Here is a 26,884-nt window from a genome sequence, read left to right as displayed (position 1 = left end):
CTGGTGCTTCTTTTTTTTGGCATGGAACCCTTACTTATCTTTTCTTAGGGACCTCAGTTAATCTTCTAAGTTCACTGTGGCAGATGTTATTAGCAATACTCAGGTCTTTGATAGATAGAGGTGTAAGTTGTTGTTGAGTTTGGAGGAAAGGCTGAATTAAAATAGTTGTTACCTGTATTTGATGGAGCTGCTGACATGACTAACACAGCTGTAGACTATTGCTAACTTTAAAACATTTAATGTGGCCATCACCACTTCTTTAAACTTAATATAATGCAGTGCCCCTGATGCCAGATCAGAGCAGTATAATTTTATTTGGGGCTTTCTTGGAATATCTTGCATTGGACTTGGCTGTATGTCTAGCTGAAAAGCCATCAGGATGTGAAGTGAAAGCTTGTTTGTGGGTGCAGTAATGAGAGTAAATGCATGTTGGGAGTCCTTGATCATACAGGGAACTAATATGTGCTCAGCAGTTGTAGAGTTTGTTTCATATTTTCTTGGGTTTGTTGAACTTTGTGTATTAGTCATTAAAACCCACATTCTGTGGTAGAGATACATTATATTCTGTTCTTACATCATGGTTTGTTTAGGTAAAAGAAAACTAGTGACAGTATCTAAGTCTGTATATAGTTTTATTTTATTTTTTCCCCAGTGCAATTAATTTTGCTTTCCATATGGTTGAGTTCATTGTTAACAAAATGGGTAATGTGGAGGAATGAAAAAGTGGGGAAATCTTTTCAGGCATTTTTTCAGTTAGAGAGATTGTTTGTGTTGGAAGCACAAGCATGAAATTTTAAGATTACATGTATGTTTTAATACCTTTATAAATACTTGTTGAAGCATTAGGTTTACTGTAGTTTAATTTCTCATTGATTGTATTTTATGGTCAAGGGTTTCCTCTGGTAACTTGTAGCTGAAAGAGGTAGAGAGTAGTGCAGACTGGTAGAAATCTACCTAAACTGTGCTATGGGAGTGTTAAATACATCAGAGTGTTAAGGTTTGCTGTCATCTCCTGAGAAATACTTTGAGAGGTTTGGATATAGCCAATTGTACAAAAGCTGAATACAACATTTATATTATTTGTAAAAATACCAGGCTTTTTAATTTTGAAAATTCTTTGAAAAAAGCCTTAGTTTTTAAGCAAAACAATTTTGACTTTGTATATGAAGTACAGGAAAAGTGTATTTTTACTGCTAAAATGAAACAAAGTTTAAACAAAAGCAACATTTTGGACTGCTTTTCACATTTTTTACTGATTTACTTAACTGGGGTAAGCAAGCTCAGTTTAGCAGGAATTTTCAGCTTTCCAGGACTTTCCTTTAGCATCGACTCCTTCAACCCATCACTTCCTTGCTGTGTACTTGTTGCATCTCAAATTCTTTGTTTAACAGCTGAGTAGTGATGGTGTTGAATGTTTTTTTCTGTAAAATGGTGCTTTAAATCCTTACTGCCTTTACATACCCCCAATTTGGGGTTAGATGCCTTCCTCACTTTTTCAGTATTGAAAATAACACATGTACTTCAGATGGCTGTCACCTACCACAGTGTAATGTACATGCACTTCTTGCCCTTGGTTTTCTAGATCACTTTACTGTGATAGGAAATGGTGATGTGACCAGTGATTCTCTTGTTGGGGGACTGATAATCTTCAGGGGGAGGGAGGAGAAAAGGTAGAAATAGGCAGCTGAAGACAGTAACCACATAAACTTGCACGATGCAGCCCGTCAGGCTGTGCTCTAAAATCATGTCAATTAAAGGTTCTTGCTTTTATTGTCTTTAAGTGAGTAATTGGGTTTTGTATTGTAGCCAAGGATAGAAAAACAAGCTGTTTGTTACTAAAAATAAGTTGTTTTTCACCCTAGGAAATGTTTTGATGCTTCTCTTGCTATCCAAAAGATTTCATGTAGAAATTGACATTGTGTGGGGATTGTCCTAAGGAACAATGAATAAGGGAGCGCTGGCTTTGTCTGTGTTATTCTGCCCTCGTCTCAAGTGCAGGAGTTTCTACTGACTGCAACTTTAGCTTTTTCTTTACTCTGCAGTTCTGTGTGCTGGGGGGACCTGTGGCAGATGACAGGCAGCCTGCGATCGGATTTCATGAACCAGTTGCCTAAAGCAGTTGCCTAAAAACGTCTGCAGTAGAAATCGTCTTTGTCAGGAGGGATGATGAGTTAAGGTATCAAGGCTGAGGGAAGTAAAGGGTGTGTGGAAGATGTGTGAGGAACAACTGCGTGCTGAGGCTCTAGGAACTCAGAGCCGAAGGGATGTTATTGTCAGGGCAGGATTTAATAGTCTCAGGAGTGACTGTAACTCATCATGAAACCTGCAGAGCATTCCCTACTCAGTCATTTCTCGGTGTTGGCTCTGTTCTGTGGCACAGAGAAGTGTAGCATATCAAATGCTTGGGATGTCTGATTCCTCAGAGTTGATTTGTACTTGACAGCTGGACTGAAAGAAGGTAAAAAGCTGGAGTAGTGCTTTTCTTTAGGTGCTTAACTGAAGCTGTTCAGGTGGAGCTCCTTAGCCTGTAACTGGTCTTTGCTTGCAGACTGGAAATCCCACAGAACCAGTTGCAAAACTGGAACTGAAATACAGATGTTTCAGCTCTTTGTCTAAATGCTTATGTAGTATGGAAATACCAGGACAAAAGGAGTTAATCCTGGAAGAGCCAAACACAGCACAAATATCCTTTCCAAGGAAGTTTTTCAGTTTTTCCTTTTCTTTATAAAAATTTTCTTATGAATTGCTTAAGCAATGCAACATTTGTATGACAGTGTTTTCACTGTTAGAAATCATTAAGAATTCTTGGAGCACAAAGATGTGAAGGGTTATATGAAATCCATTTGGAGTGTATTTTACTTGAACATGAATTGATGTGCTGGACTCTTAGATACGGCATCATCGTGATTAGTTTTGTCTCAGGTCGTGACTTTCCTGAGTTGATGCCTACTTGGACTAGGAAATTTTGTGGGAAACCTTTTGAAAATTGTGGGCTTCTGTTAAACAAGAAAGCTAAATATGTTAGTGTAAGAAATACCTTAATAAAAGGCCTGATTCTAAGGAAGAATTTAATGTTTCTAGTATGGGAGAGTGGAGACTCAAATACATGCATTTTGTTAATTTAAAAATCACTTAAGGTCTCTCATAGTTCTTTGATACTAAATTCTAGTCAGATGTGGCTCTAGAAGTTGTTAAAAGTACTCAATCTTGAACAAGCTGTCTTGTTTTTAAAGTCTGAACAGTCCTTGAGCACACTTCTGTTGCATCATCATTTAAAACTGGGAGAACGATTAATGATAGATAGCAGTCTTGAGATTATTGATAGACATTTGAGCTGTAATAGCAAAACTATAGATTTATAAAGCCTTATGCTCCTTTGTGATCGATGCTTTAGGAAGGGAAACTACAGGTCTGTGTGTACTTTCAATTCAATGCAAATTTGTAGGTAGGTACGAGTTACAATTGTCTGTTTTTCTTTTTAGGGCTCATGTAATCAAAGGAGTTTCTTTGTTGTGTGTATCTTTTCAGAACACAACAGGAATTCAAAATGAATCAGGTGAGTATAAATGTAAGACTTTATCAAAATATTTAGATGTTAGAACAGCTAATTATTAATAAGAAATGTAAATAATCCACTTAAAAGTAATACTCCTTAAAATCTTCAGTATCATTACATTTCATAAACTTGCTTTCCACAATATTTATGCTTGTGAGATTTATTTTATTTCATGGATTTAAGTATTTCTATATGAATTCTCTTTAGCAGCATGTAAGTTACTACTGGTGGCACATCTCCAGAAAAACCTATTTCATCTTGAGGTTTTTGGTAATAATTCAGCTGGCTTGGTAATAATTCAGTGGCTTGAAAATTGAATGCTTCCATCTTTAGGTTTTTTTTTTTTTTAACCTTTTCTAACCACTTTACCATTTCAAATGTGCAATGAACAATGTGTCACAGCAATTGGTTGATCAGGAAGGTTCACACTTTTTGGAACCCTAAGTGTTTCCCCTAGAATCATGGGAAAAGACTGGGAAAAGCAGATTTCTTTTGTGATGCAGTACTCTGCTGTATGGATGCAAGAATATCCTGACTGGAGGCTGTACACTGCCAAGTGTATGTGATTTTTGTTTTGCATTTGTGTATCCAAGTAGGAACTGCATGTCCCTTTGGCTATCACACACAATTCTATTATTTGAGTTAACTTATAAGAAAAAATACATGTTGTCTTAAATTTTCTTGTAAGTACTTCTCTTTTTGGACAATCCTACAAAGCCCCTTGGCATGGGAATGTGACCATAGGATATTACACTGAAGGAATGGTATTTTTAAGTTGCTAGAAACGTTGGCTGTGAACAGAAGCTGTCTTAACCAGAAACAGCCATGGTACAGTCGTATAAAATGCTTTGTATACTTTTTTAAATTGATGTCTGTATGTAATCAGTGCTTTTATTGCCCTTTATGCACTTATTTGATCAGCAGTAGCATTGAATACAATTAACACTGTGCTGAAGTATGTTCTCACTGAAGTTATAGAAGTATCATACATAAGGAATTACAGTGTGAAATTGGTTGGTGGGATGTTTTCTGTTGCTTTTTTCTTCTGATTTACAGTTAAAATCTTCAAGATATATATGTGTGTTTGAAAAGCAAAATACAATATCTATCAGAGCCTTGAAATATGTATTGGGAAAATACATATTTCATGGAAACCTACAATCTCCTGAGTTGTAAGGGACCCATAAGGATCATCAAGTCCAACTCCTGGCTCCACACAGGACCAGCCAAGTCAGAGCCCTGTATTATTTCTGCACACAAATACAATTTATAACATATGTAATACAAATAATCTTTTCATTAGCACAGTGTGAAGCATTACTAGTCTGATTTGGGGTAACTAGGTAAAATGCTGCTTCACAATTTATTTCTGTTGAGACTTGACGTTTTTTCACTGGAAGGTTTGTTTTAAGTACATTCAGTGGCATGAAGCAAACAGCCTATTGCTCTGTCTGCTTGACTAAGAAACCTGCTTTATTAGTTGTTCTGATAAGCATTGAGTCTTGCTAAAATTCTGAAAGCTGTAGATCCTAATCTTTAATTGTTACTGTCAGCTCTGTGTGTCTGTGTCCACCCGTGTCCTGTCTGTTGCTGTGTCCCCTCACCCCCAGAATGTTCTTGGAATTCAGTAAGATTTCTGTGCTTTATCAAAACAAAGTGTTTCTTATGAGCACTGCTGGTATTATTTGTGCAGTGCTGTGATGTATGTCATCTTCAATTAAAGAATGAGATGATCCTGCCTCTGGGAATAGTTACCAGAGCTTAGAATCCTTCTTGGTGTTTCTGGCTTTCACATTTTGTGTCCAAAGTGTATAGAGCTCATATGGCTTTTTATTGTTCAATTACCATTCATATTAAGAGTGTATTTTGCATCAACCCTGTGGTGTTTTTTTCTTGCAGTGCCCTTGTCATTTCATTCACTGTTGACAAGTTGTAGTGCCAGGTCTGTATAAGAAATGTTGTTGCCTGATGCCAAACATCTTTCAAGTGTTCTGTTCTCATCTTTCTTTCATGTTGCTTCTCTCTGCTTTTGGGGTGACTTCAGTGACCCTGAAACGAATTGGGCTATTGTTAATTCGGTTTGTAAGAAAAGACTGGTAGTTTTGTTGTTTGCCCCATAGAAATTGTGAATTAGTGAAGGAAAACCTTTTCCTAAACACTTTGATATGACCATCTTGTATTAAAGAGAAGGATTAAAAACAAAAGCAGCTGTTGTTGGAAGTAATATTTCTGGGTTTCTGGTAGATTGCTGTCTGAGGATAGACAGTATGCAGGCTCTGTCTGTTTTAGAGCACTTCCTTTAATATGTAAACTACTTCATCAGAATATGATGAATAATTCATTTTTAAAAAAACCCAAGCAGACAGGGAGGTTTGATTGCCACCATCTACTGCATCTCAGACTGCATTCAGATAGAGTAGGAGGTTTAAAAATGGTGAGGGCAGAAGTTAACAAATTACACCTGCACTTGTACTAAAACTCCCTTACCCCATTCTTCTCAATTATTATTTCACATGTTTCTATTAAATCTTTAATTTTCAAGCACACACAGTGAAATTGTTGCAAAAAGGGATAGTCGAGAGCAGTTCTTGGACAAGCAGAGACCTTTCTGCTTCTGCTTCTTGTGCTTGCTGGCTGGTTGTGTGGGCAGTCTTGGTAGTCACTTCATGTCCTTTTTGTACTTAATTCTTCTAACTTCTTTGCCATGTCCCCCTCTCTTCAGTAGCATCCTTTCCTTTATTTTTCATTTATCTTAATCCTATTTCCACCAAAACATGACACTGAATTGTTTGTCAATCATCACATCATTCAGGATGGTTTTTTTCCTTTTCATTCTGATCTCTGATCATCTGTTGTAGGTGCTGTTTCCACTCTGCTTAAGTACAGCTTGTAACATTATAGTCTAATTTGTGGTTGGTCTGTAGGTACATATATATTGAAAGTGGTGTGAAAATTTGCTTAATCAGTGTATTGAAAGCTACAGTCAGAGTGATGGGACTCTGAATCAGATGCAAGCAGGAAATGGTAGTTTCAGTTAGGACACCCCTCCAGCCCTCAAATATTTTGTTTTGGGGTTTTTTAAAATTGTTTAAGTTACTTCACCTCAGCTAATTTGAATGCCAGCGATGTAATTTCTGATGAACTTCAGAGTAAGCAGCTTAAAAGTGGAAGAAGCTTCAAGTGCTTCTGTATTCAAAATTGCTGTCTAGGAGTATGTGGAAAATACCACATCAGGACCTCAGTTAAATGGAAAGGTTGATTGTAGGATGTTATCCTTATCAAGAGGTGAACATTTTAAACAGAAGAATAAATTTAAATGTGATTGTTAAGTGCTGATAGAAAAAATGCTTAAAATACAGTATTCCTTCATTTGGTAGCAGACATTCCTCAGGGACAAGATGTGATCTGGAAAATGTTTTAATTAGCTATATTTAAGTTGCAAATAAATAATTGCCCTGATTTGACTGAACTAAATTGTTGTTTATTTTACTGTATAGTATTTGGTTACTTATTACCATTGGTTTGAGGTGTGAAATGTATTGTTATGTAGGAGGCCATAGCCAGTGTTCTGGGACTTGGTAAATCCATTCATATGACAGGTGTCGCATGAGTCTGAGTGCTGCATTCTCTGGCTGTAGCTGCTGGTCTTTGATTTACATAGGGTGAAGCAAAATGAAGTTCTGATGGGATGTTACTCCATGCAATTCCACTTCATAAATGCTTAGAACAGTTTTGGGATTGTTTATGGCTAAAAGGAGGTGGGCCTATATAGGAAACGTGTCAGATGCATTGGATGATATGACACTAAATCAGATGAGTCTGATTTTTAAAGCTTTAGTAGGCTGAAAATTGTTTGCAAGCATGTGATTTTTAACTGCTCATTTAGGTATGGTTGTAAAACCAACCCCCTGCCCCCCTAAAGAAACCCAAACTCAAAATGAAACCCAACTGAAAACCCACCTTGCTTTTGTTAGCTGGAAACCTGGAGTGCATCGTTGTGATAAGCTGTCTTGTTCACTCTCAGTAGTCCTCCTCATCCCTGCCTATCTATAATTTGTTAGAAATCACTCTGAAAAACAGGCTTGGTTCTCCCCTAAGGAAATTGTGGGGTAATGTACTGGAAAGATATTTAGGTTTCTTTCTTTGATACGCTGGGAAAAGTGTGTTGCTTTTTTTGTGTGATGAGACGTAGCTTCTCGTGAAATCAGTTCAGGGCTAACAGATGTCAGAAAATCAAACTTCTTGCATCACTGCTTCTCCTTTTGGGTGGTTGGAAGAACAAAATAAAACTTTCCCCTGCTTTGAATAGACTTAAGCTATTGTAACTAAAGAATAAAGGTTTTTATTCCCCTCCCCCCGGTCTCTTCACTCTCTTAGATGGGAAGGGATTTCTGGAATTCTAGTCCTTCCATGGTTTCCAATTTGGAGATCTTTCTCCCCTACAAATAGCTCTCTTGGATGTGTCTGTGCAGCTGTTAGGGCTTACCAGGGCAGCAATAGAATAGCCCTGCTGTGACTCCAGTTTGATAATTTTTCTTGTTGCTGCTGTTAAAGGCAGCAGAAGTCATGTTCCTGTAACTTCACCCAGCAAGTCACATTGGCAATTCTGATCTACATTGATCATACTCAGCACCAGCACAAAGAGTGGGTGCTAAGCAGAAAAGGTTGAGAAGCTTTATCTCTTTGCTCTAGAGATAAAACCCTTAAATTTGACAGCATGTAGAGATGCATTTTAAAATATATTTGCAGTAAACTTTCAGCATAGCATATTTCAGAAGTGCTCAGTGGAGACTGTGCTATAAAATGCTCTGATATTACTCAGGGTATGTTGTATCTTTGTGTGTTTATATGTAAAAGCAAGAATCATTTCTAGAAAGCTGTGGTTACCCAACTGTCGTTGCAGTGTTGCCCAGGTTGTTGTTATTTCTCAGTTAAACACCTCAAGCTTGTTCAGAACTGAACTATAGCATCCTTTATATTAAAATAGTTCCTGGCATCACCAGCAATATTTGTTTCTGCCAGAGTGAACAAAGTGTGGTGTCAGAGGGCAGGTACTTCTCTTGGGGCTGTTGCTTCTGGTTCAGTATAAACCTAGTTCACACCAAGCATGATTTGCTCATGATGCAGACAGATCTTTATGGGAAGCTCTGCATGCTTTTACCCCTGACATTCGGGTCATTTTTTAATCCCAGACACAGATACAGACTGGGAGAAGAGCTTCTTGAGAGTAGCCCTGCTGAGAAGGACTTGGGGATTGTGGTAGATGAGAAACTTAACATGAGCCAGCAGTGGCTCTTGCAGCTCGCAAGGCCAATGGGATCCTGGGCTCCATCAGCAGAGGGGTGGCAGCAGGGACAGGGTGGTGATTGTCCCTCTCTGCTCTGCCCTGGGGAGGCCCCAGCTGGAGTCCTGTGTCCAGAGCTGGGGCCCCCAATACCAGAAGGATATGGAACTGTTGTAGAGGGTTCAGAGGAGGCCACAAGGATGGTTAGAGGGCTGGAGCACCTGCCCTACAAAGAGAGGCTGAGGGAGCTGGGCTGGTTCAGCCTGGAGAAGAGAAGGCTGCGGGGGGACCTCATTGCAGCCTTCCAGTCCCTGAAGGGAGCAGAGGAACAGGAGGGGAATCAGCTTGTTAAAGGGCAGAGACTGGCAGGACAAGGGGGAATGGACTAAAGCTAAAGGAGGGAAGGTTTAGATTAGATATTAGGGAGAAGTTTTTTACAGAAAGAGTGGTGAGGGGCTGGAACAGGCTGCCCAGAGAGGGGGTGGGTGCCCCGTCCCTGGGGGTGTTCAAGGCCAGGTTGGATGGGGCCCTGGGCAACCTTGTGTAGCTCCAGGCCTGGGGGTTGGTGTCCCTGCCTGTGACAGGGAGGTTGGAGCTCTGTGACCCTTGGGGTCCCTTCCAACCCAGACCATTCTATGATCAGGTACAGGGTTTTGTCTATTATAATTTGGTAATAAAGAGCTAGTTGTTTAATAACAAGTACGAGTAACATTTACAAGCACTAGTATGAATAATATTCTAAGCAGCCTATTGAACCTTGCAGGCTCCATAAAACGGAACTAATCACTTACTAGACATTCATAAATTGTTTATTAGCTTTCTGTTGACTTTCAAGCTTTAATACAAAAATACTTTAAAACTTTTTGTATAATTACAACCTGCTGGCTGACGATTCTAAGGTGTCGATTTATTTAGGAATTATGATTAACAATAAGGATATGGAAATAATAACTTTTATGACATTATTTAAGCCCCTTTATTCTCTCTAAAAGCTGCTTTAAACTTACTGTGGTGCAGAGCAGTAAACTTGACATGCAGATACTTTGGAGTGCAATGTGGGCTGTAAATAGAGAGTAGAAAGACAGCAGTAGACCAAGTTGTACCTCTGTGAAGCACATTAAAATACAAACTTCATGATGCCAGCTGCTCCACCATAAGGAAATTGGGTACATTACTAGCCTGCAGTGTGTGCAGGGTGTCTGTGTGTCCACCAAACAGTGGTTGGACAGGATATGTCTATGTTTATGGCAGAGTAAATGGTGTATACCAAGTGCAAGTTCTAGTGGGCACATTGGAGTAGTTGATTTATTGCAACGTTCTCTATGGAATAGGTGGAAGGATGTTCTGTGGACTCTATGCCCTGCTTGGACTTGGGGATGGTGCACTCCTGAAGTACAGTAACTTAGTACAGAAGTACAGAACTTAATCTTTCCCATGAGTGATAACATGTTGACATAAGGCAATACCAGAAGCTATTTTAGATTGGTTTTGGGGGACTGATTGGCTTGAGCATGCCTGGAAGTCATCATTGGAAAAGGGGAAATAAAGAATTGCTCCTGTATATGAAGTGATTCTCTGATGGTTCTGGCTTCATGCTGTATTTCCAAAGTTATCGATTGGGTGTTTCTAGGCAAGTGATTCCTGTCACTGAAGCTTCACATCAGTCTTTCCTTTCTGCATGGAGACACACACAGTTGTTTGATCTGGAACTCTTATGTGTCTGTTTAGGAAATGATTGACAAAATTAAAAGGGAAGGCTATGAGTAGATCTGGGTTCTCAGACCATTAAGAGCAGGAGTTGCCCTTTGCTTTGAAACATTAAAATAAGTTGAAATACCAGTTACCTTTTATTATGAACACAAATACTTCAGAATTAGAGTATACTCAGGAAAATTTTAGTATATCTTACTTTTCACTTAAAATAATTGAAGGATTATTTTTGTAAAAAAAGAAATTGTAAAATGCTTAGAATTTTTATAAATATTATTATTATAAATATTTTCATAACTTTTAACATCTAGTTTTCTATTTCTCTATTAATAGACCTGTCTTTAATAGTGAAGTATTTTTTTTCCTTGCTATTGGTCACTATTACTTTTTATGGACAGATATTTATATTGAGTTGAACAGAAAAGGAAAGGGATGGTTGAAACAAATGTTTTTCCAATCATCATTTTCATTAAGGCTGTCAATTATGGTAAAGATAAGCTACATGACACATATCTGAACCCAATCCAATCAAGCCTATGTGATTTTACTAACTTTTACTGACATATTTGCTCAGGGTTATAATGGAGAAACTGCTTTGCTGGCTCAAGCAGGTTTACTGGATCTGCATTTCTTTAGCATTTTGGATCTGAATTTGAAGAAGTTGAGTGTCTAGGTGTTACAAAAAGGGTGTTTTGGTGCAGAGTCAGTTCACATTATACCTTTTCTTAAGGGTTTTTACCATTTTATTCTTTGTAGGAAAGCCAGGATTTAAAAAAACCCAACCCTGTCAATAGGATGGTTCCAAAATAAATGAAAATCCCCTCCTGTTCTGCCTTTGTTCTGCCTGGTTTGCTGCATACTGTGTTAATCAAAGAACTTCACTTGCCTCTCATTACTTTAATTGATGGTAAGATGTTTCAGTGGTATAATTTGGACGAATGATATGTGTCCCCTGAAACACTTTGAACCACTTTGCTCATCTTCTGACTATTTGGTATTCAAACAGTACGCAGCCAACATCTCTACTAAAAGTTTCATGTCTTGCTGTTAAATATGCTAGTCTTTCAGAAGCATTTTCTAGCAGAAGAGACCATATTTCAGATCTAATGAACAGTTGAAACTTAAAATAATGAAAACTTTGTGGCTTATTTTCAGAAAGATGACATCTGATTGTTAGATGAGGCCTGTTGTAGCTGTAACTGAAGGGAAAATGGATCTAACTTCCTTACTTTTTAAACTGAGTTAGGCTTTCCAGACAGGTTACATAAGAGCTAATATGTTTTTCTAACACATATTCTTTGAAAAAATTGAGTTGTTAAATTTAAAAATGGAATGCAACATATTGTTTACAAATTCATTGCATAATCAGAGTAATTCTAATGCTTCAGTAGCATGTTTAAGGAACTGGAGATTGTTCTAGTGGTAACTCAGATATCCAAACTCTCAGGCTGTTTCTGTGAACACTTATGTGAGACCTTTTTGAAGGAAGTCTCAGCAGGTAGATCATCTTTACAGCACAAATGATTGTTGTCTTGACATAACAAAGCATGTAACAATGCTATTACTGACCTAATTACTTGTTAAATGTGGGTTCTCATGGTGTAACTGATCAGTAAAATAATTCAACTCAAAAGTGTTTCCACATGTGAGCTTTATATTGCCACATTAATGAGCAGTTTCAAAGACTTAAGGCTAAGCCTGAATCATTAGCAAAGCTATATTCTGAAAAATACAGCTATTTTCAAGGTATAGAACCACAGTACTTTTTGTTCATCTTTGGGTTTGAAACAGCAGTGCTGTCTCAGGTAAGTCATACTCAGACAGGAAAAATACAATACCTTTAGCTCTATTCTGCAAGTAAATCAAGGGAGAATTTTGACTTTGGTTTTAAGGAGAGGCCAAAGATAATGGATGTAATGCAAAAGAAAATCCTTTGTTCCATTTACTCACAATATACTGCTTGTAGACAAACCCCATCCATTAACTAAAGCAATAGAATAATTATAGCAACTGTAGTTACCATTGTTTTATGTATCTCTCTAACGTGGCCCTAGAATTCTGCTTTAAAGCATAAAGAATTGTAATGAAAATAACAGTAAAAACTTGAATGTTCCTATGGAGGAACATCAGCATGTCAGTGGAGGGAGGCTGAGTTGAAATGGCAATTTGAAAATTTGGCTTGAATTTCAAGTCAGCAGCTTTTGTAGCTCATATGGGTTGTTCATCTGTTGTGCTGTTGGTTTTATCTGTTAATGGTTGTGGGCATTCTGTTCTTTTGACTTGCAGAACACAACTGAATCTGCTGTCACTGTGGAGACCTTAGATGATGTACCTGAGCATGTACTTAGGGGGCTTCCTGAGGACGTGAGGCTCTTCCCATCTGCTGTTGACAAGACACGGCTTGGTGAGTGCTACAACTGTGAAAAGAAAGGTTTTTACACCAGCTCACATAAATTACAGTGGCTGTGAAGGTTTGGTGCCCTCCTGTGCTGGGTAGAGATGACATCTGGTGCATTTATCTGCAGTAATTCCTGTTGGAAAGAGTGGATAGCTAAGTTGCTCCAGTATCCCAAGATAACTGTTCCTAGAACATCACAAATGGGGTCACAGAGGACCAAGATGCAAATAGTTTAGAGAATGGAAATACTGATACATTACCTCACTGGTTTATTTTCACTTACAACACTCCCACTTTTACTGAGTTTGTGTTTTGCAACTCTTTACTGAGTCTGTGTTTCCATGTGTGAGCTTTATATTGCTGAGTCTGTGTTTAGGATGCTGCCTTTTACTGCCCAATACATGTAGAAAGAACAGATGCACTGCAGACTTGAAAGCTGCTAGTTGGAGCAAAGTGGTGTTTCTGTAAGTCTGGCTGCTTTTGTAACATGGGAGAACTTTGGAAGTCAGAGTTGCAGCCTGAATACTTGTGTTGGAAGCTGTTGGAGGAATAAGCTTGACAATAGATACATTACTGTTAGTAACAGGTTATAAACTCCTTGGAGCAAGGTTAATCTTTTCTAGTATGAACCAGATCCAGCGTGGTCTGAATGAGAATGTTATGTTTAATTAGCAATTATCCATCGATCTGGTCTTACTTTGTGCTATAAAATGTGAAATGCAGCTGCTCATTTCTAGTTCGGTTCAATCTTGTCAATAGATTTGTGGGCAGATGCATGTATTTTAACCAATCCTAAGTGTTTTTCCTTCAAAATACACTGTTAATTAGTTTCACAGCTTTTCTGAGGGTTTCAGTTGCCCAACATTGTTTCAGAGAAAGCAGATAGGGTTTTTTAGTAACATGTTTCTTCAGCAACACAGCTGAAATCTGGGACTTTACCATGGAAAACTTGTAATGTTTTTATGGTAGTTTGAATATAACCTGAAGGTAATTTTTTGTCTCCAGAGCTGTAGTAGCCCACCAGCAAAGAATGAAACCAGGAAAATGCTTAAACCTGTCATGATTGAAGTGAGTTTTGGGGAGAGGATTTTTTAAATTCGTATTGGTAAACATCAGTTTCCTTATTGGTCTCTTAGTATTGTAGAATGCTCCCCAACCTGAGACAGATAATGATCTTAAGAAATAGGAATTGTGAGTAGAAGATGTGTTGGAGATAAGTTAAACTACTGATGTCTCTCTCTTCAGGTGTCTGGGCAACAAAATCAATTCTAAAAGGCAAGAAGTTTGGGCCATTTGTTGGTGACAAGAAAAAAAGATCTCAAGTTAAGAGCAATGTATACATGTGGGAGGTAAGAAACAGCTTGTAAATGGAAAAATGGTTTCTGTCACTAGGTCAGTAGTTGGTATTTAGCCTTTAATTTTTCCAGAGATTTTTAGAAATGGGGATGGTGTGAAATAATTGCCAGCATCTATCTATATCTACCATTACAAGCAGTTATTTATAGACACTCAGATTGAGCAACCATCCTGAATTACAAAGCTTTAAACTATTGGCATTGCTTGAAATTGCTGTATTAGGTTTTTAACATATTCTCTGGATCACACATCGCAGACTCTATTGCTGATAAAGCTTTGCTTTGCTTTGTTGGCCTGAACCCTGAGTGATATCCCTTCCGTGACCACGTACTGTCAGCTGGTTTGGGAATCAGGGAAATCGGGAGGATGTGGAACCTCTTAGGGAATACACAGCACTCCTCCTCATCTAGTTCTTTGAAAACCAGCTTTGTTATGGGAATTGGTTTTGCTTTGGGAGTTCTTACAAACGTTCTCAACTGTTGCAGTATTTCTTGTGCTGCTTGTGTTTGGGCTTGCCTTAAAGCAAATGCTGTCTGGACAGTTGAATAGCTCTTCAAGCTCTACTGAGAGTCATAAGACCTTGGATATTACATAGTTTTCAAGATGTAGGTTTCTTAATCTTGGATCCAATCTGCAGTCTCTTTAAGCAGTTCAGAACTGCTTCCAAAGACAACTTCAGCCTTTCTGAAGACACATACTGTGATTCACTTTAGTAAGTAAATTATCAAGGAGGGGGCAGGATGGAGGAACTGTAGCATAGCATGTCCTGGAACAGCATTTTCTAGTTGACAGATATTTAGGCTAAACATTCTGATACTAGTTGTCCTTCTAGCCCCTTGCCTGCAAAAATTAAACTGCATAAATCACTGGATACACATTAAAAACCCCAAATCTCAACCCCTATCAGAGGAGTTGATCAAGAACAATCTCCCACAAGCGCAAATTCACATTCAAGAAAATAGTAAAGAGTTCAAGTACAATGTTTGTTGCATTGAGCTAATATTACCACAAACTCCACTGCATAAGGTATCTCCAGTTTTGATCTGGTACAAGAACACTTAGTGAGATTGAATCAGCCAAGTAAATTATTGACCTTACAGTTGTTTTTCTCAGTGCTGGATTTTGAATGTTCTCAGTGGTTATGTCTTAATATTTCTTAAATTTGTTTTGAGAAATGATAGTCACAAACAAGCTGTTTTGAAGTTTCTTAGTTTGCAACACAGGCAATGATGGGAACCCTTGTGAGATTTCAAAGTAACTGTGTGTTGCTTTAATACTGATTTTGGAATTAGGAAAAAGCAGCTAAAATGAGACTGCAACAGTTGGCCCCATATGCTGATATCTGAAACCACTCCAGAATCTGAACTGTTAGAAAATATGGCTTGTGAAAGGGTGATGGTGTGTGGGAGTAGTTAGGTATATGGACCTTCAACTAGGAGAACAACCTTTTCCACAAGAATGCCATTTGTTTCTTCAGTGAAGTTAGTCTGAAGGAAAGGGAAGGCTCTAAGCTGGCATCTTGGGCTGGTTTGATTAATTTAGAACTGTCGTGCTAGAGGATCTTTCTGAAGATCATGAGTTTTGTGTGTCAGTGGGTGTTTGTCTGAGGAGAGAAACAGAGACTTGAGCATATTTTCATTTTCTGTCAGAGAAAAGCCACAGACAGGAAAATGACAGCAAGTGACTGAAAGCTGAGGGAAACGCTGCCTGCCGATTCAGAATGACTGGCACAACTGTGCTGAATGATCTTTCTTGTGGTTTACAGGAATCACTTTGAGTTGCAATGCTATATGTATATATATATAGAGAGAGAGAGAGAGAGGAGTTGGAGCTATTTCCTTTCTCAGGATCCTTTAAACGATACTCTGTGTAGAAGCTTTAACTGAAATGTAATAAAGTATTCATTGTTCTGTGCAAGAAACATAATGAAGTAATATAAAAACCAACATAATATTTTTAAAAAGTAATAAAGCATTATGCTTTGCCATATATTCCATAGCTGCTGACTCTTCCACAGCACTGTTCAGCTCTCTTCTCCCATTTTAACCAAAAGGATTGCTTTTACAGCCTGGGTCTGTGGAGCTGTTTACACTTTCATATTGCAAGGGCTGGGTGTTCTGATGAACATTCTTTCAAAAGTCAGCTGATGAAATCCATGCTGGAATAGTTTAAGGAAGGGAGATGTTTTCTCTTTGCTTGGAAAGAAACTAAGAGACTTTTGGTATATTTGTTGGAATTTTATTGTTAACATTCTCTTTTATTACATGAACAGTATAGCAACACAAAAGAAATGGGATTTGTTAAATGGTTCTTGTTTCAAGCTGCTGTAGAAGCATACTTGGAATTGATAAATATAAAGCAGTTTGAAAAACCATGGAATTACTTGTAAAGTATCAGAAACAATAAAAAGCTACAACGATTCAGAACAGAGTGGGAAAGTTCTGGTGAAATTGGAATCTTAGTTTATTCCATATCTGCAGCAGAGCTGAGGCAATGTTGCAGGAGGCAATGTGCTGAGGAGGCTGGGGTTTGCTGAGAGCTCTTCCAGGCAGAGACTGATATTTATAGACTTGACCAAAAGGAAAAAAAAAAGCAAATTATGAGATAAATTAAACTGCATATACTTTTCCTTTTATTGTTTTCAAAAAAAATCTGAGCTGCCCCAATGTCTGAGACATTGTGTGTCTGTTAGTGTGCCTCTGTTCTGAAACAAAGTCTCAGAGTAGTTCCAGTTGCTGAGCAGGGAGTTGTGTGTTCTTTGGGTTTGAGGGGAAAAAAAGTAGAGCATCCCCTGATGGCTCTTCTTACAGGCTTCTAACATGGATTATTATAATCAGAAAAGTGGGAGGTATGTAGCATGCCTTGAAAAAGGATCAGAGATGCCTGTCATCAGAAAATACTGAAGATGTCAGTCACCTTGCTTTACTGCAAGCTGCCTGAAAAAGTAACACAGGAGTAGGTGTTGAACGTTTTTCTTCAGGAGCAGAAACCAGAGAAGATACACAGCATCTTGGAACGTGCAGACATGTATTGACATGGCCAGTTTTGTGAAGTGGTCACAAGACTTCTGAAAGATTAAGACCTGAAAAATGATTAAATATAAACTATGCTTTCCTTTATCACTCCAAATAAAGCAAATGCTTCTAGCTTCTATATAGCTACTTTTCCCAATTTATCAGATAACTTTTTTTGTCTTTATATCTTAAAATCAGGCATTTTACTAAGGGCAAAATCCAGAGAATCATTTCATCAGGCTTGCCAAACTGAAAAGAAAACAGACATTGTTTTAAGTATATTGGCTTTTAAGCCCAAAACCTTCAGAGAAGTGCTTGCAGGCCAAAACCTATTTGCAGTGTATTGTCCACTACAGTTGTTCCACTACAAAGACTGCAGAAGACCAGAGACACTGTCCCAACTACAACCCCTTCCTCTACTCATATTCGTTGTGTTATATCTGTCCTTAGATGCTAACTACTCCTTTGCACAGTGTTTTAGCACATTGATGCTTTGGTGCTAAGCTGTCCATTTGCTTAATGCCATTTTTATTTCATAGGTGTATTACCCAAACTTGGGCTGGATGTGTGTTGATGCAACTGATCCAAAGAAAGGGAACTGGCTACGGTATATAAACTGGGCACGTTCAGGAAAGGAGCAAAACCTGTTTCCTCTGGAGATCAACAGGACCATATACTACAAAAGTTTAAAGGTATCAGTATCTGAAGAATCAGTTACTGTTCTGTTACCTTTTATTATTAATACCTTTTATTCCCCTTCGTGCAAATCCTATTTTTAAAATTATTTGTATTAAATTGATTTTGAAGCATTTTATGAAATACAGTTAAAATACTGCAAATGCTACATTTGGTCTAAATTCTTCTGTGCTGATACAGTTGACATTAAGATCTACTGTTAAAATGTAGGATAAGTATGAACATTGTCTATCTTGTTGGTTAATGATTTGCTGTAGCACTAAATGAGCTACCAACTAGAAGGAAAACCTGTTGCAGATTACATAAATGTTCTTCTGTCTCTGCAGATACTGAGAGACTTTACTGAGGATTTTTTTCAGAAATAGTTATTTTTTTATGGTCTTTGCATTGTATGACAAAGATTGGTTGTCAAGATACTTTTATAGGAAGCTTCATGAAACAAATTTTCCTGGTTTTATACCGTTTCTGTTCTGTTCAAGGAGTGGGGGGGGCAGGAGAAAGGGTGCAGTTCCTGGGGCATTGTATCTCCCAAAACAAGATAAAAAAAGATTTGACTATAAGTAGTGGTAGAACATGCTAGCATTAGAATATTGTGGCTATAAAGTAGTATTTGAATCTCTGACCAAGGACCTACTGGCAGTGAATATATGTAGCTCAACTTTGTTTTTATTCAGAATGCTTTTGTGGGTTTTGGATCGATGCAGCCTTTGCCTGTATGTGATTGCTGTTCCTGACATTGCCTTGTAAGGCCAACAACATCTATAAGTAACCCATCCTCATTTACTAGAAGAATGAGTTGGTACCAGGCAGTTTTGCAGTTTCCAAGGCAGTACAGCAATAAGTAGAACTGTTACGTCTTTAGGTCGCTCACATAGATTGCAAAAGCCCAAACCAAGTTCTAAACATTTCCTGAACTTTGAGGTAGCATTCAGGTAGAGGTACTGCCAGCCAGATGGGTGACTGCTCTTCAGTGGCTGTTCACTGAGGGCTGGCTGGCTCCCCATGTGAATCTGTAGCCAGCTGAGGTGTCTCTAGATGCTTGGGTTGCCTCTGCTCTAGCTACCCTAGTCAGCAGGCTTTTGGAGTCACTCTGACATTTTAAATTTCTCTCTCATTCAACCTGTTCTGCAGAGGATTTAGTCCTGATAAAGGCAGGCATTCATGTATTTCAAATTTGTTTTCTGATGGATAATATTGCAGTTTGGAAAATAATTGTAGTGCTAAAAGAACCTGAGCGCTGCAGACAGAATAACAAGTACCTTGCCTCAACATCTGAAATATGGATTTGTTCCTTTGACTGTCTTCTCTTGCAACCTGATGAATTTTATCCTAGTAGGTCTTGCCAACAACAGCACACTGCCAAGCAGCTCTTTCTGAAGACTGTTAGAGCAGCCTGTAAGGATCAATTTTACTGGTTTGAAAGTCTTCTGGGATTTGTTGCACTGTGAGACTTTGATTTTTGGGATGTGAGGCTCTTCAAAGAGCCATCCCCAGTAGGGTTTATTTGCCCTTGCATCAACCACGTAGATATGTGCTGTGTGGTTATTTATTAGCTTCAGTTTGGTGTTAGCAGCAGCAGTCCTGGGGAAGCTTCTGGAAACTCAGATAAGTGTCTGTGCTGTACGCTGCTGGAGCATTACATCAGAAGTGGTGTTACCTCCAGGCTGGCTCTGCACAAAGGCTCTGCCTCTTAGAGGCTGGGGTAGAAGCAGCATCTCTGAGTAGTTTGGGGCTTGGGTGTCACACAAAGTGGGGTGCCAGGACCTGAGCTGGTATGAAACCACCAAGTTGTTTCTGCCCTGTAGACTTGGTTCCAGGAACAGCACAGACACGCTCCAACTTGTCTGCACGAGCCAGGTTGGGATGTCCTGTATTAGTAATCCCAGATTATTAAATCATGCTGCTCAGAAGCAAGCAAACTGTTCCCAGGACTGAGTGAGTCCAAGCAGCACTGCAGCCAGAGTTCAGGGGTTGGCTCCTGCAGCACCTTGATTGTCACTACATCCGTGACATGGAATTTAAGAGGTGGCTGTAAAAATGTGGGAGTTATTTTACTGTGCAAAACTGGGTTATAATGGAAACTTCAGCCTTGCTTGACTGGGGGGAAAAAGCCCTCCCAAATCTGTAATAATGAAGGTTTGTTAAAAGTGCATATTATTTTTGAACCATCTATTTCAACGCTTTCTCTTCTCCCACCTTTTAGAGAAGTGATGGGCAAGGAGAATTCTGATCTCGTTAATTTGTGGTGAAGTGAAAGGTAGACATGACATTGGACAGTTTTCACTATCATTAAATATTCAGCACTCAGCATACTGATAAAGCAGAGCAAGATTTAGACAGTCACTTTGTGGGGTTTTTTAATTGCACAAGCAGACTGTTCTTGTATTTAATAGGAATATTTTAAATACCATGTTCTGTTTAATTTCTTGACCATTCCATGAATATGGACATGAAAGGATTAAGCATTTTAAGAAAGCTTGTTTTATCTAGTGTTTTGTAAACTTTTATTTTTCATTATTTCAAGTGACAAATTTATAGTAACCAGGCTTTTAAAATAAAATTAGTGTGAAAAAATTGGAAGTTAAACTGAAAGTGACTGACAGCATGGGTAGAAGTATAAGGTACAGCAGGAGTTTTTTGAATGTGTGGTCTCAAGGGCAACTTAATACATTAAAGTGTTTAAATATCTGTTATATCAGATTTTAGTACCCTGTAACTTTGAAACTTCAGGGAAAATTCATACCTTGGAAAAAAAGGTGTGCTGTCTTCTGCTTGCTTTGCAAAACACTGTTGCTTGTATGTCTGCTTTTTAGTCAAAGGTTTGGTTTTGTCTCAGCTTCTGTATTGGAGATGATGTTCATATAGGGTCCCCACCAGTCCTAGATTCACATCACACCTTACTGACAAGTGAGACAAAAGAAAACATGTAATCATATCTTAAACATCCTTCTCTTCCTGCATGTAATGTGTTAGGGTATCTACACTGCCATTTCAGAACTGTTGTAAAATTACCAGCCCAAGTATACACATGGTTCTTTCCTAATTTTTATCATAATTAATAAACACAGGGAAATTCCATTTGGTGATAAAAACCCAGCAGTTTTTCTTTATACCTGAAAGAGAATTAGAATGTTTTTATGACATTTTATTCTGCTTTACCTCAAAGCATCTAAAATGTTGTCACAACTGTTTATTTTTTTCCCAAGACTTTCTGCAGTCTTTAGTGAGTTTCTGATTTGTTAGTTAAACAGGCTGATTTCCCAGCTTCTTTGCAAAGATAAGCAAAGTCCAAATTTGCTTGGTGGAAAAGAACCTCAAGACTGCACAGAGCTTTAACTTCCCTGTTCTCTGCTGTCAGTGAATAGTAATAGGACAGAAATTTTAAGGGAGTGCAAGCAAGTGTTTTTCCTCTCCCCTCTCCTCTTCTTCTTTACCAAAGGACTGAGGATATTTGAAGGCTGCTTTGCATATGCTTTCCCCAGGATGCATATATGAGAGTTGTGATATTGCAGTGAAACAGTTTAAGGTCATTGCAGGCTTTCAGATGTTCTTCCTGCCTCTCCTAATGAAATGAGCTAGTTGGGTAGTACTGTTTTGCAGGACTTGAAGTAAAATTGCAGAGAAATCAAGAGCAAGATCAGAATTTTCCTTACCTATCACTTCTTGAAGTAAAATTGCAGAGAAAGCTTGGTTTCAAAGTCATCTAAATAAGCTTGGCTGTAAACCCCTCCTTGATTAAGGTGAAATGAATTTGTTTATGGAAGAGTTTTGTCAAACAGGTTTATTTAACACCCCCTGTTACATAGGAATGCAATGTAACATGGGCTTACACAGTGTGAAAATGCGGTGCAAGGTACTAATGCCACAGAGTCCCCTGTGGTTACATTTGGGGAGATAAGGCCCCATCCTGGCTCAAAAAAGCACAATGTCACAGCAAATATTGTGTGTGTGGTGGAAAAACCATACTCTAATAAAGGTTGGAGAGGCAAATGCCTGTCTCAGTCGGGGCAGGACATATTGCAGTGCTTGTATACATACAGTGAATTGAGTTTCAGATCATCTACCTCTGCCAGAGCTGGATAGGGTATAGCTCTTGAAAATAACAGATTTTGTAATGACTTTAAGTGTTTTGAACAGAAAATACTCAGATTAAGGAATGCTGAACGGTGTAGTTAAAGCATAAAGCACCAAAAAGCATGTGGGAGTTATTAACCTAATGAGCCTTTCCAAAATTCATACCTTTTTTTGTAAACCAAGTTATCACAACCTGCCCCTACTACACAGCTGAGGGAGGCATTTGGAGGAGGTTGGTTTTTCCAAGGAGTCACTGGAGGGTGTTGTCAGTAAGGGATGGCTGTGTGTTCCCTGGGGTCGGGGCAGCGATAGAAGTGGCACTTGGTTGGTGTCATCCTTTGCTCACTCGTGGTGCTAGTGAGGGAGCTGGTTTAATTGTCTGCTTTTTAAGCTGCTGCTGCATCTCACTTTAGAAGCCCAAGATTAGATGGCTTCATTTAGATTCTTAGTTACACCAAAACTAAATTAATGCTCCCATTTATTAATGTTCCACCCATGCAACTAACAACTTACATGGTTGTTGTCACCCTGTGTTTGCATTGCTGCCTAAAAGAGTTTGCTCACTCTTTTCTCTCAGCCTGCATGTTGAGATGCATTGGCCTTCTTCCTTCCTTGCTGCTGAACAGCTGCAGAACGGGACCATGCAAACGGGTTTGCCGTGGTTTATCCTACTCAGCCTCCAGACAAGTTAAGCCAAGCTGTGGGCTGTGCTTGTATTACAATTCAAACACTTAACATAGTTCTTGGGATCTTGCATCTCTTGTTGTTCCAGTGTCTGGGGGTATAGAGATAACTATCACCTTTATCAAGTGCTGTTGGGAGCTTCTAAAAAAAACCCCAACTATAGTGCTTTAGAAGAAACAAATATTACTATTGTTCATGATGCAAAAGTTCCTTTTGGCTTCAGCCTTGAAATGATAGTGTAGGGGTACCCTGTGCTCTGGCATAAGGGCTTTAAAAATAGCCTATCTCTGCAAGCCCCTTGTTTCTAAGCCTGGGAAAGGGGGTGTCGTTAAGGTAAAGGGCGGCGTTTGAGTGGATCTTTCTTGGTTCTGGGTAGAATGCTTCAGGAAATGGAGAGATAACGATGAAGCTTCAGCAACCAGGTATAGATGCCTCCCTGGAGGGGTTCAAGGCCAGGCTGGGTGGGGCTTTGGGCACTCTGGGCTGTTGAAGGCGTCCCTGCCCGTGGCAGGGGGTGGGCACTAGATGGTCTTTGAGGTCCCTTCCAACCCGAAGCATTGCCTGACTCTGTGACTTGGGGCTGTACTGGTTTGAGCTCGCTCAGGAGTGTGTGAGAGAACCGGAGAAGGTGGTGGGCAGTGTGGGGACGGTGCTGGGAGCTGTGCTGGGGGAGCTCCGTGGGTCTTCCCTGGGCATTTTTGCTTGGATTTTTAAAAAAAGTATATTTTAAAAATCGCTTGTCCCTCCGGATTTGTCACGGCGGGGGTTGAACGGCTGTCCCGGCCCCCTCACGCTCACCGTGTCCTTGTCCCGGACAGGGGCTGCCGTCACTCTTACCGCACGCCCTTCCCTCGCAGCCACAGCCCGCTCCCGTCCCGCGGGCTCTGCCCCCCCCGTCCCGCGGGCTCTGCCCCCCCCGTCCCGCGGGCTCTGCCCCCCCCGTCCCGCGGGCTCTGCCCCCCCCGTCCCGCGGGCTCTGCCCCCCCCGTCCCGCGGGCTCTGCCCCCCCCGTCCCGCGGGCTCTGCCCCCCCCGTCCCGCGGGCTCTGCCCCCCCCGTCCCGCGGGCTCTGCCCCCCCCGTCCCGCGGGCTCTGCCCCCCCCGTCCGCGGGCTCTGCTCCCCGTCCCGCGGGCTCTGCCCCCCCGTCCCGCGGGCTCTGCCCCCCCGTCCCGCGGGCTCTGCCCCCCCATCCCGCGGGCTCTGCACCCCCGTCCACGGGCTCTGCTCCCCGGCCCGACCCGGTGGCCGCTGTACCCCTGCCCAGCGCTTTGTGTCGGGTCGGTGCGGTGGCTGGATTAATCCCGCGGCTCCCTGGGAAGAGCTGAGCCGTAACGAGCGGCAGCGGTGAGCTGCGGGGGAAGCTGGTTGCTCTGAGGACGTAGAGCCGTGTCACGACTTGAAGCCGGTCGCGATGTTGCGGCTGGAACTTCCCGGGGAGCGCGGGGCCAGCGATCGCTCCTCGCGGGTGCTGCCGGCCCGCGGGGGGCGGGACGGGGACTTCGCGCTGCGCGCCCTCCGGTCGCCAGGGGGCGCGGGCGGCGGCACCCTTGGCGCGCGGGGCGCCGCGGGCTGCGCGGGGGCACCGCCGCCGTCGGCGCCGCCGCGGCCTCTCCCCCCGCCCCGCGGCTCGCCGCCAACAAGCCGCCGTCTGATTGGCGCCGCGCCTCTCTCTTCTCTCCCGGCAGCCAATCGCGCCCGGCGAGGAGCTGTTGGTGTGGTACAATGGGGTGGACGACCCGGAGATAGCCGCCGCTATTGAGGAAGAGCGAGCCAGCGCCCGGAGCCGGCGGCACTCCCCGAAAGCCAAGAAAGGTAGGGCCCTCCCCGCCCGCCGCGCCGCGGCACCCCCCCCCCCCCCCCCCCCGGCCCTCCCGTCCCGCCGCGCCCCGCCCGCGCCGCTCGGGCATGGCGGCGGGGAAAGAGGGGGCGACCCGCAAACTTTTGCCGGGTGGGTGGCGGCGGCCGCCGTGACCTTCCCCCCGCCGCCGCCTCCCGAGCCGGAGCGAGAGAGAGAGAGGGAGGGAGGGAGAGGGCGGGCGGGTCCGCCGGCCGGGGCGAGGAGCGGGGAGGCCGTGAGGCGGAACGTGGAAGTTGTGTGGTGTTTCCCGGCCCGGCTGGAAAAAGTTGGCCGGGGCGGCGGGAGAGGCGCCGGGCTGTGCTCGGCGGCCGGGGAGGGAAAATGTCTCCGCCCGGAGCGGGGCAGCGCCGCGGCGGCGTTGGGGGGGGTAGGGGGGGGAGGAGGGAAGGCAGCTCCACGGGGCTCGCCGTGCCCCCCCGGGAACGGCCTCGCAGGGAGCGCAAGGCCGGGGCGGCCTGCGCGGCCGGTGCGCTTGGGTGTGGGTGGGGTTGCCGCTCGCATTCTTCGCGGGCGGTGGGACAAGCGCCGGGCTTGTTTTTCACTTCGGGCGAGAGCGAAGGAGCGAGGTTTGGCTCCTCTCCGTGGGGGTTGATTTCTCCCTCTCCGTAGGGTCCCGCAGATCTCCCCGGGTATGATATTTTCCGGGCGGCGTGAGCGATTACTTGTGGGTCACTTTGGAGGAGGAGGAAGGATGGGAGAAGGATTTCTGGGGGGGGTGGGGGGGTAGCGCGGCGGGCTGTACCTCAGCGTCTATGTCAAACCAGGCAGCCATTAGTTTCTCCACGGTTAATTCAGTAGCGATATTTTTTTAGAGTGCATGTGCCTCCACGCATGGCCTTATATAACTGACATTTTGACTACCGTTTTAGGCCAAAATCGCACTAGAAGCTATCGCTTACAGGGAGTAAATATAAAAAGGAAGTATTTACAGTGGTAGCGCAGGGGTAGCGATTCCTCTTGTAGGTGAGGGTGTATCTTTTTGAAGTCTCCAAAGGTGACAGACAAAGAGAAGAAGGAAAGGTGATAATTTTTAATTGGCATCGTTGTAATTAATTTTTTTTAATCTTAAAATTTAGGGCCTGATCGTGGGGCAGTTGGCCGTGGAACTCACCTTGGGAACAAGCTCAAATATTTAGAATAATATTTTAAAAATACATATATATATGTACATGAATACATATATATATATATAGCAGTTTAGGGTATTTTCTAATTTTAGAGATTGAAGAAGGAGCTGAGAGAAGTGGTGCAACACGACTGATTAATCTTTTGAACAGTTGTTTGTAGGTTAAGGTAATACAAACCCAAATTCAAGCACTGATTCTTATTTTGCTGCCTGTAATGAAAAGCATATTTAGCCCATGTCTAAGGAAGGCTTGGTAAATTAGAGGCTGTATTATGCTTTTCCCTAAATGTGCATTATCTTAGCAAATAAGAGTTGGTCTGCCTGTGATTTACCTGAAAGGCTAGAAAAACTACTTGAAAGTATTTGATGATATTACAAATCAGAAAAAGCCAGACAGGATAATTTCTAAGGTAATTTTTCGTGGCATAGAAGTTTTATTTGCATTTGGAAAGTTATAGGTAAGAATATCAGTAAGCTAATCTGGTGGTTACTGGGTTTTGGTTTTGTGCTGTTTTGTAAGCTTCGAATTTTAACTGTTAAGGGTTTTACAGATCTCAGACTGTGATCGTTAGGATCAGAAGATCTTTCCCCCTGTTCTGTGAACATAGACTCTTTATCAAGGCTCTCAAATATTAATAAAAAATACCACCAAAATAAACCCCCCAACAATCCAAACAAAAAAATCCACCCTCAGAAAACCAACCCCAAACACAATATAAACGAAGCATTTGCGAATAATCAGGAATAATTTTATCTGTGGAATTAGCCTCTTGGATCATGAAACAGTCCAAATTCTCAGCCTTTAGTTGCCTTGAAATATTCTGATTAGAGTTTCAGCATCCATGCTGTAAAAGATAAGTCAATTCATAGCCTGTGCTTTATTCTTTTCTAATATATGCTTCTGAAATTGTATAGTTCTATTTTTAGCAGGTTCCATTGGCATTATTTTCACTCTACATTTACTCTCAATTATTTTGATATTTGTAATAACATCTGCTGATCCTTGCAACTCACAGCTGTTTTCTTATAAGAAACATAGTATTTTTCTGCTGATTTGATAGCAGGAGCTGCAGTTGGGATTCTGAAATGGTTTCTACTTGTATTCTCCTTCTGCAGGATCAAGATTCA

The 26,884-nt window shown here is 41.3% G+C and overlaps 1 protein-coding gene across 1 annotated transcript in view; it reads left to right on the top strand.

Moving 5' to 3' along the window:
• Positions 1-3,523: 3,523 nt before the first annotated feature.
• Positions 3,524-26,884, top strand: part of PRDM2 (PR/SET domain 2) — a gene marked incomplete at its 3' end in the record, with an annotated part of 61,827 nt that continues 38,466 nt past the window's right edge. The window contains exons 1-5 of the mRNA XM_084274722.1: positions 3,524-3,556; positions 12,837-12,954; positions 14,194-14,297; positions 17,858-18,010; positions 24,458-24,584. Coding sequence (XP_084130848.1) covers positions 3,548-3,556; positions 12,837-12,954; positions 14,194-14,297; positions 17,858-18,010; positions 24,458-24,584 — 511 coding nt within the window. The 5' untranslated portion in view covers positions 3,524-3,547. The remainder of the gene's footprint in view (positions 3,557-12,836; positions 12,955-14,193; positions 14,298-17,857; positions 18,011-24,457; positions 24,585-26,884) is intronic.

Source organism: Gallinula chloropus (assembly GCF_964237585.1).
Source record: "Gallinula chloropus genome assembly, chromosome: 23".
Taxonomy (NCBI): domain Eukaryota; kingdom Metazoa; phylum Chordata; class Aves; order Gruiformes; family Rallidae; genus Gallinula; species Gallinula chloropus.
Note: the sequence above shows the minus strand (reverse complement) of the source record. Positions and strands in the feature narration are given on the sequence as shown.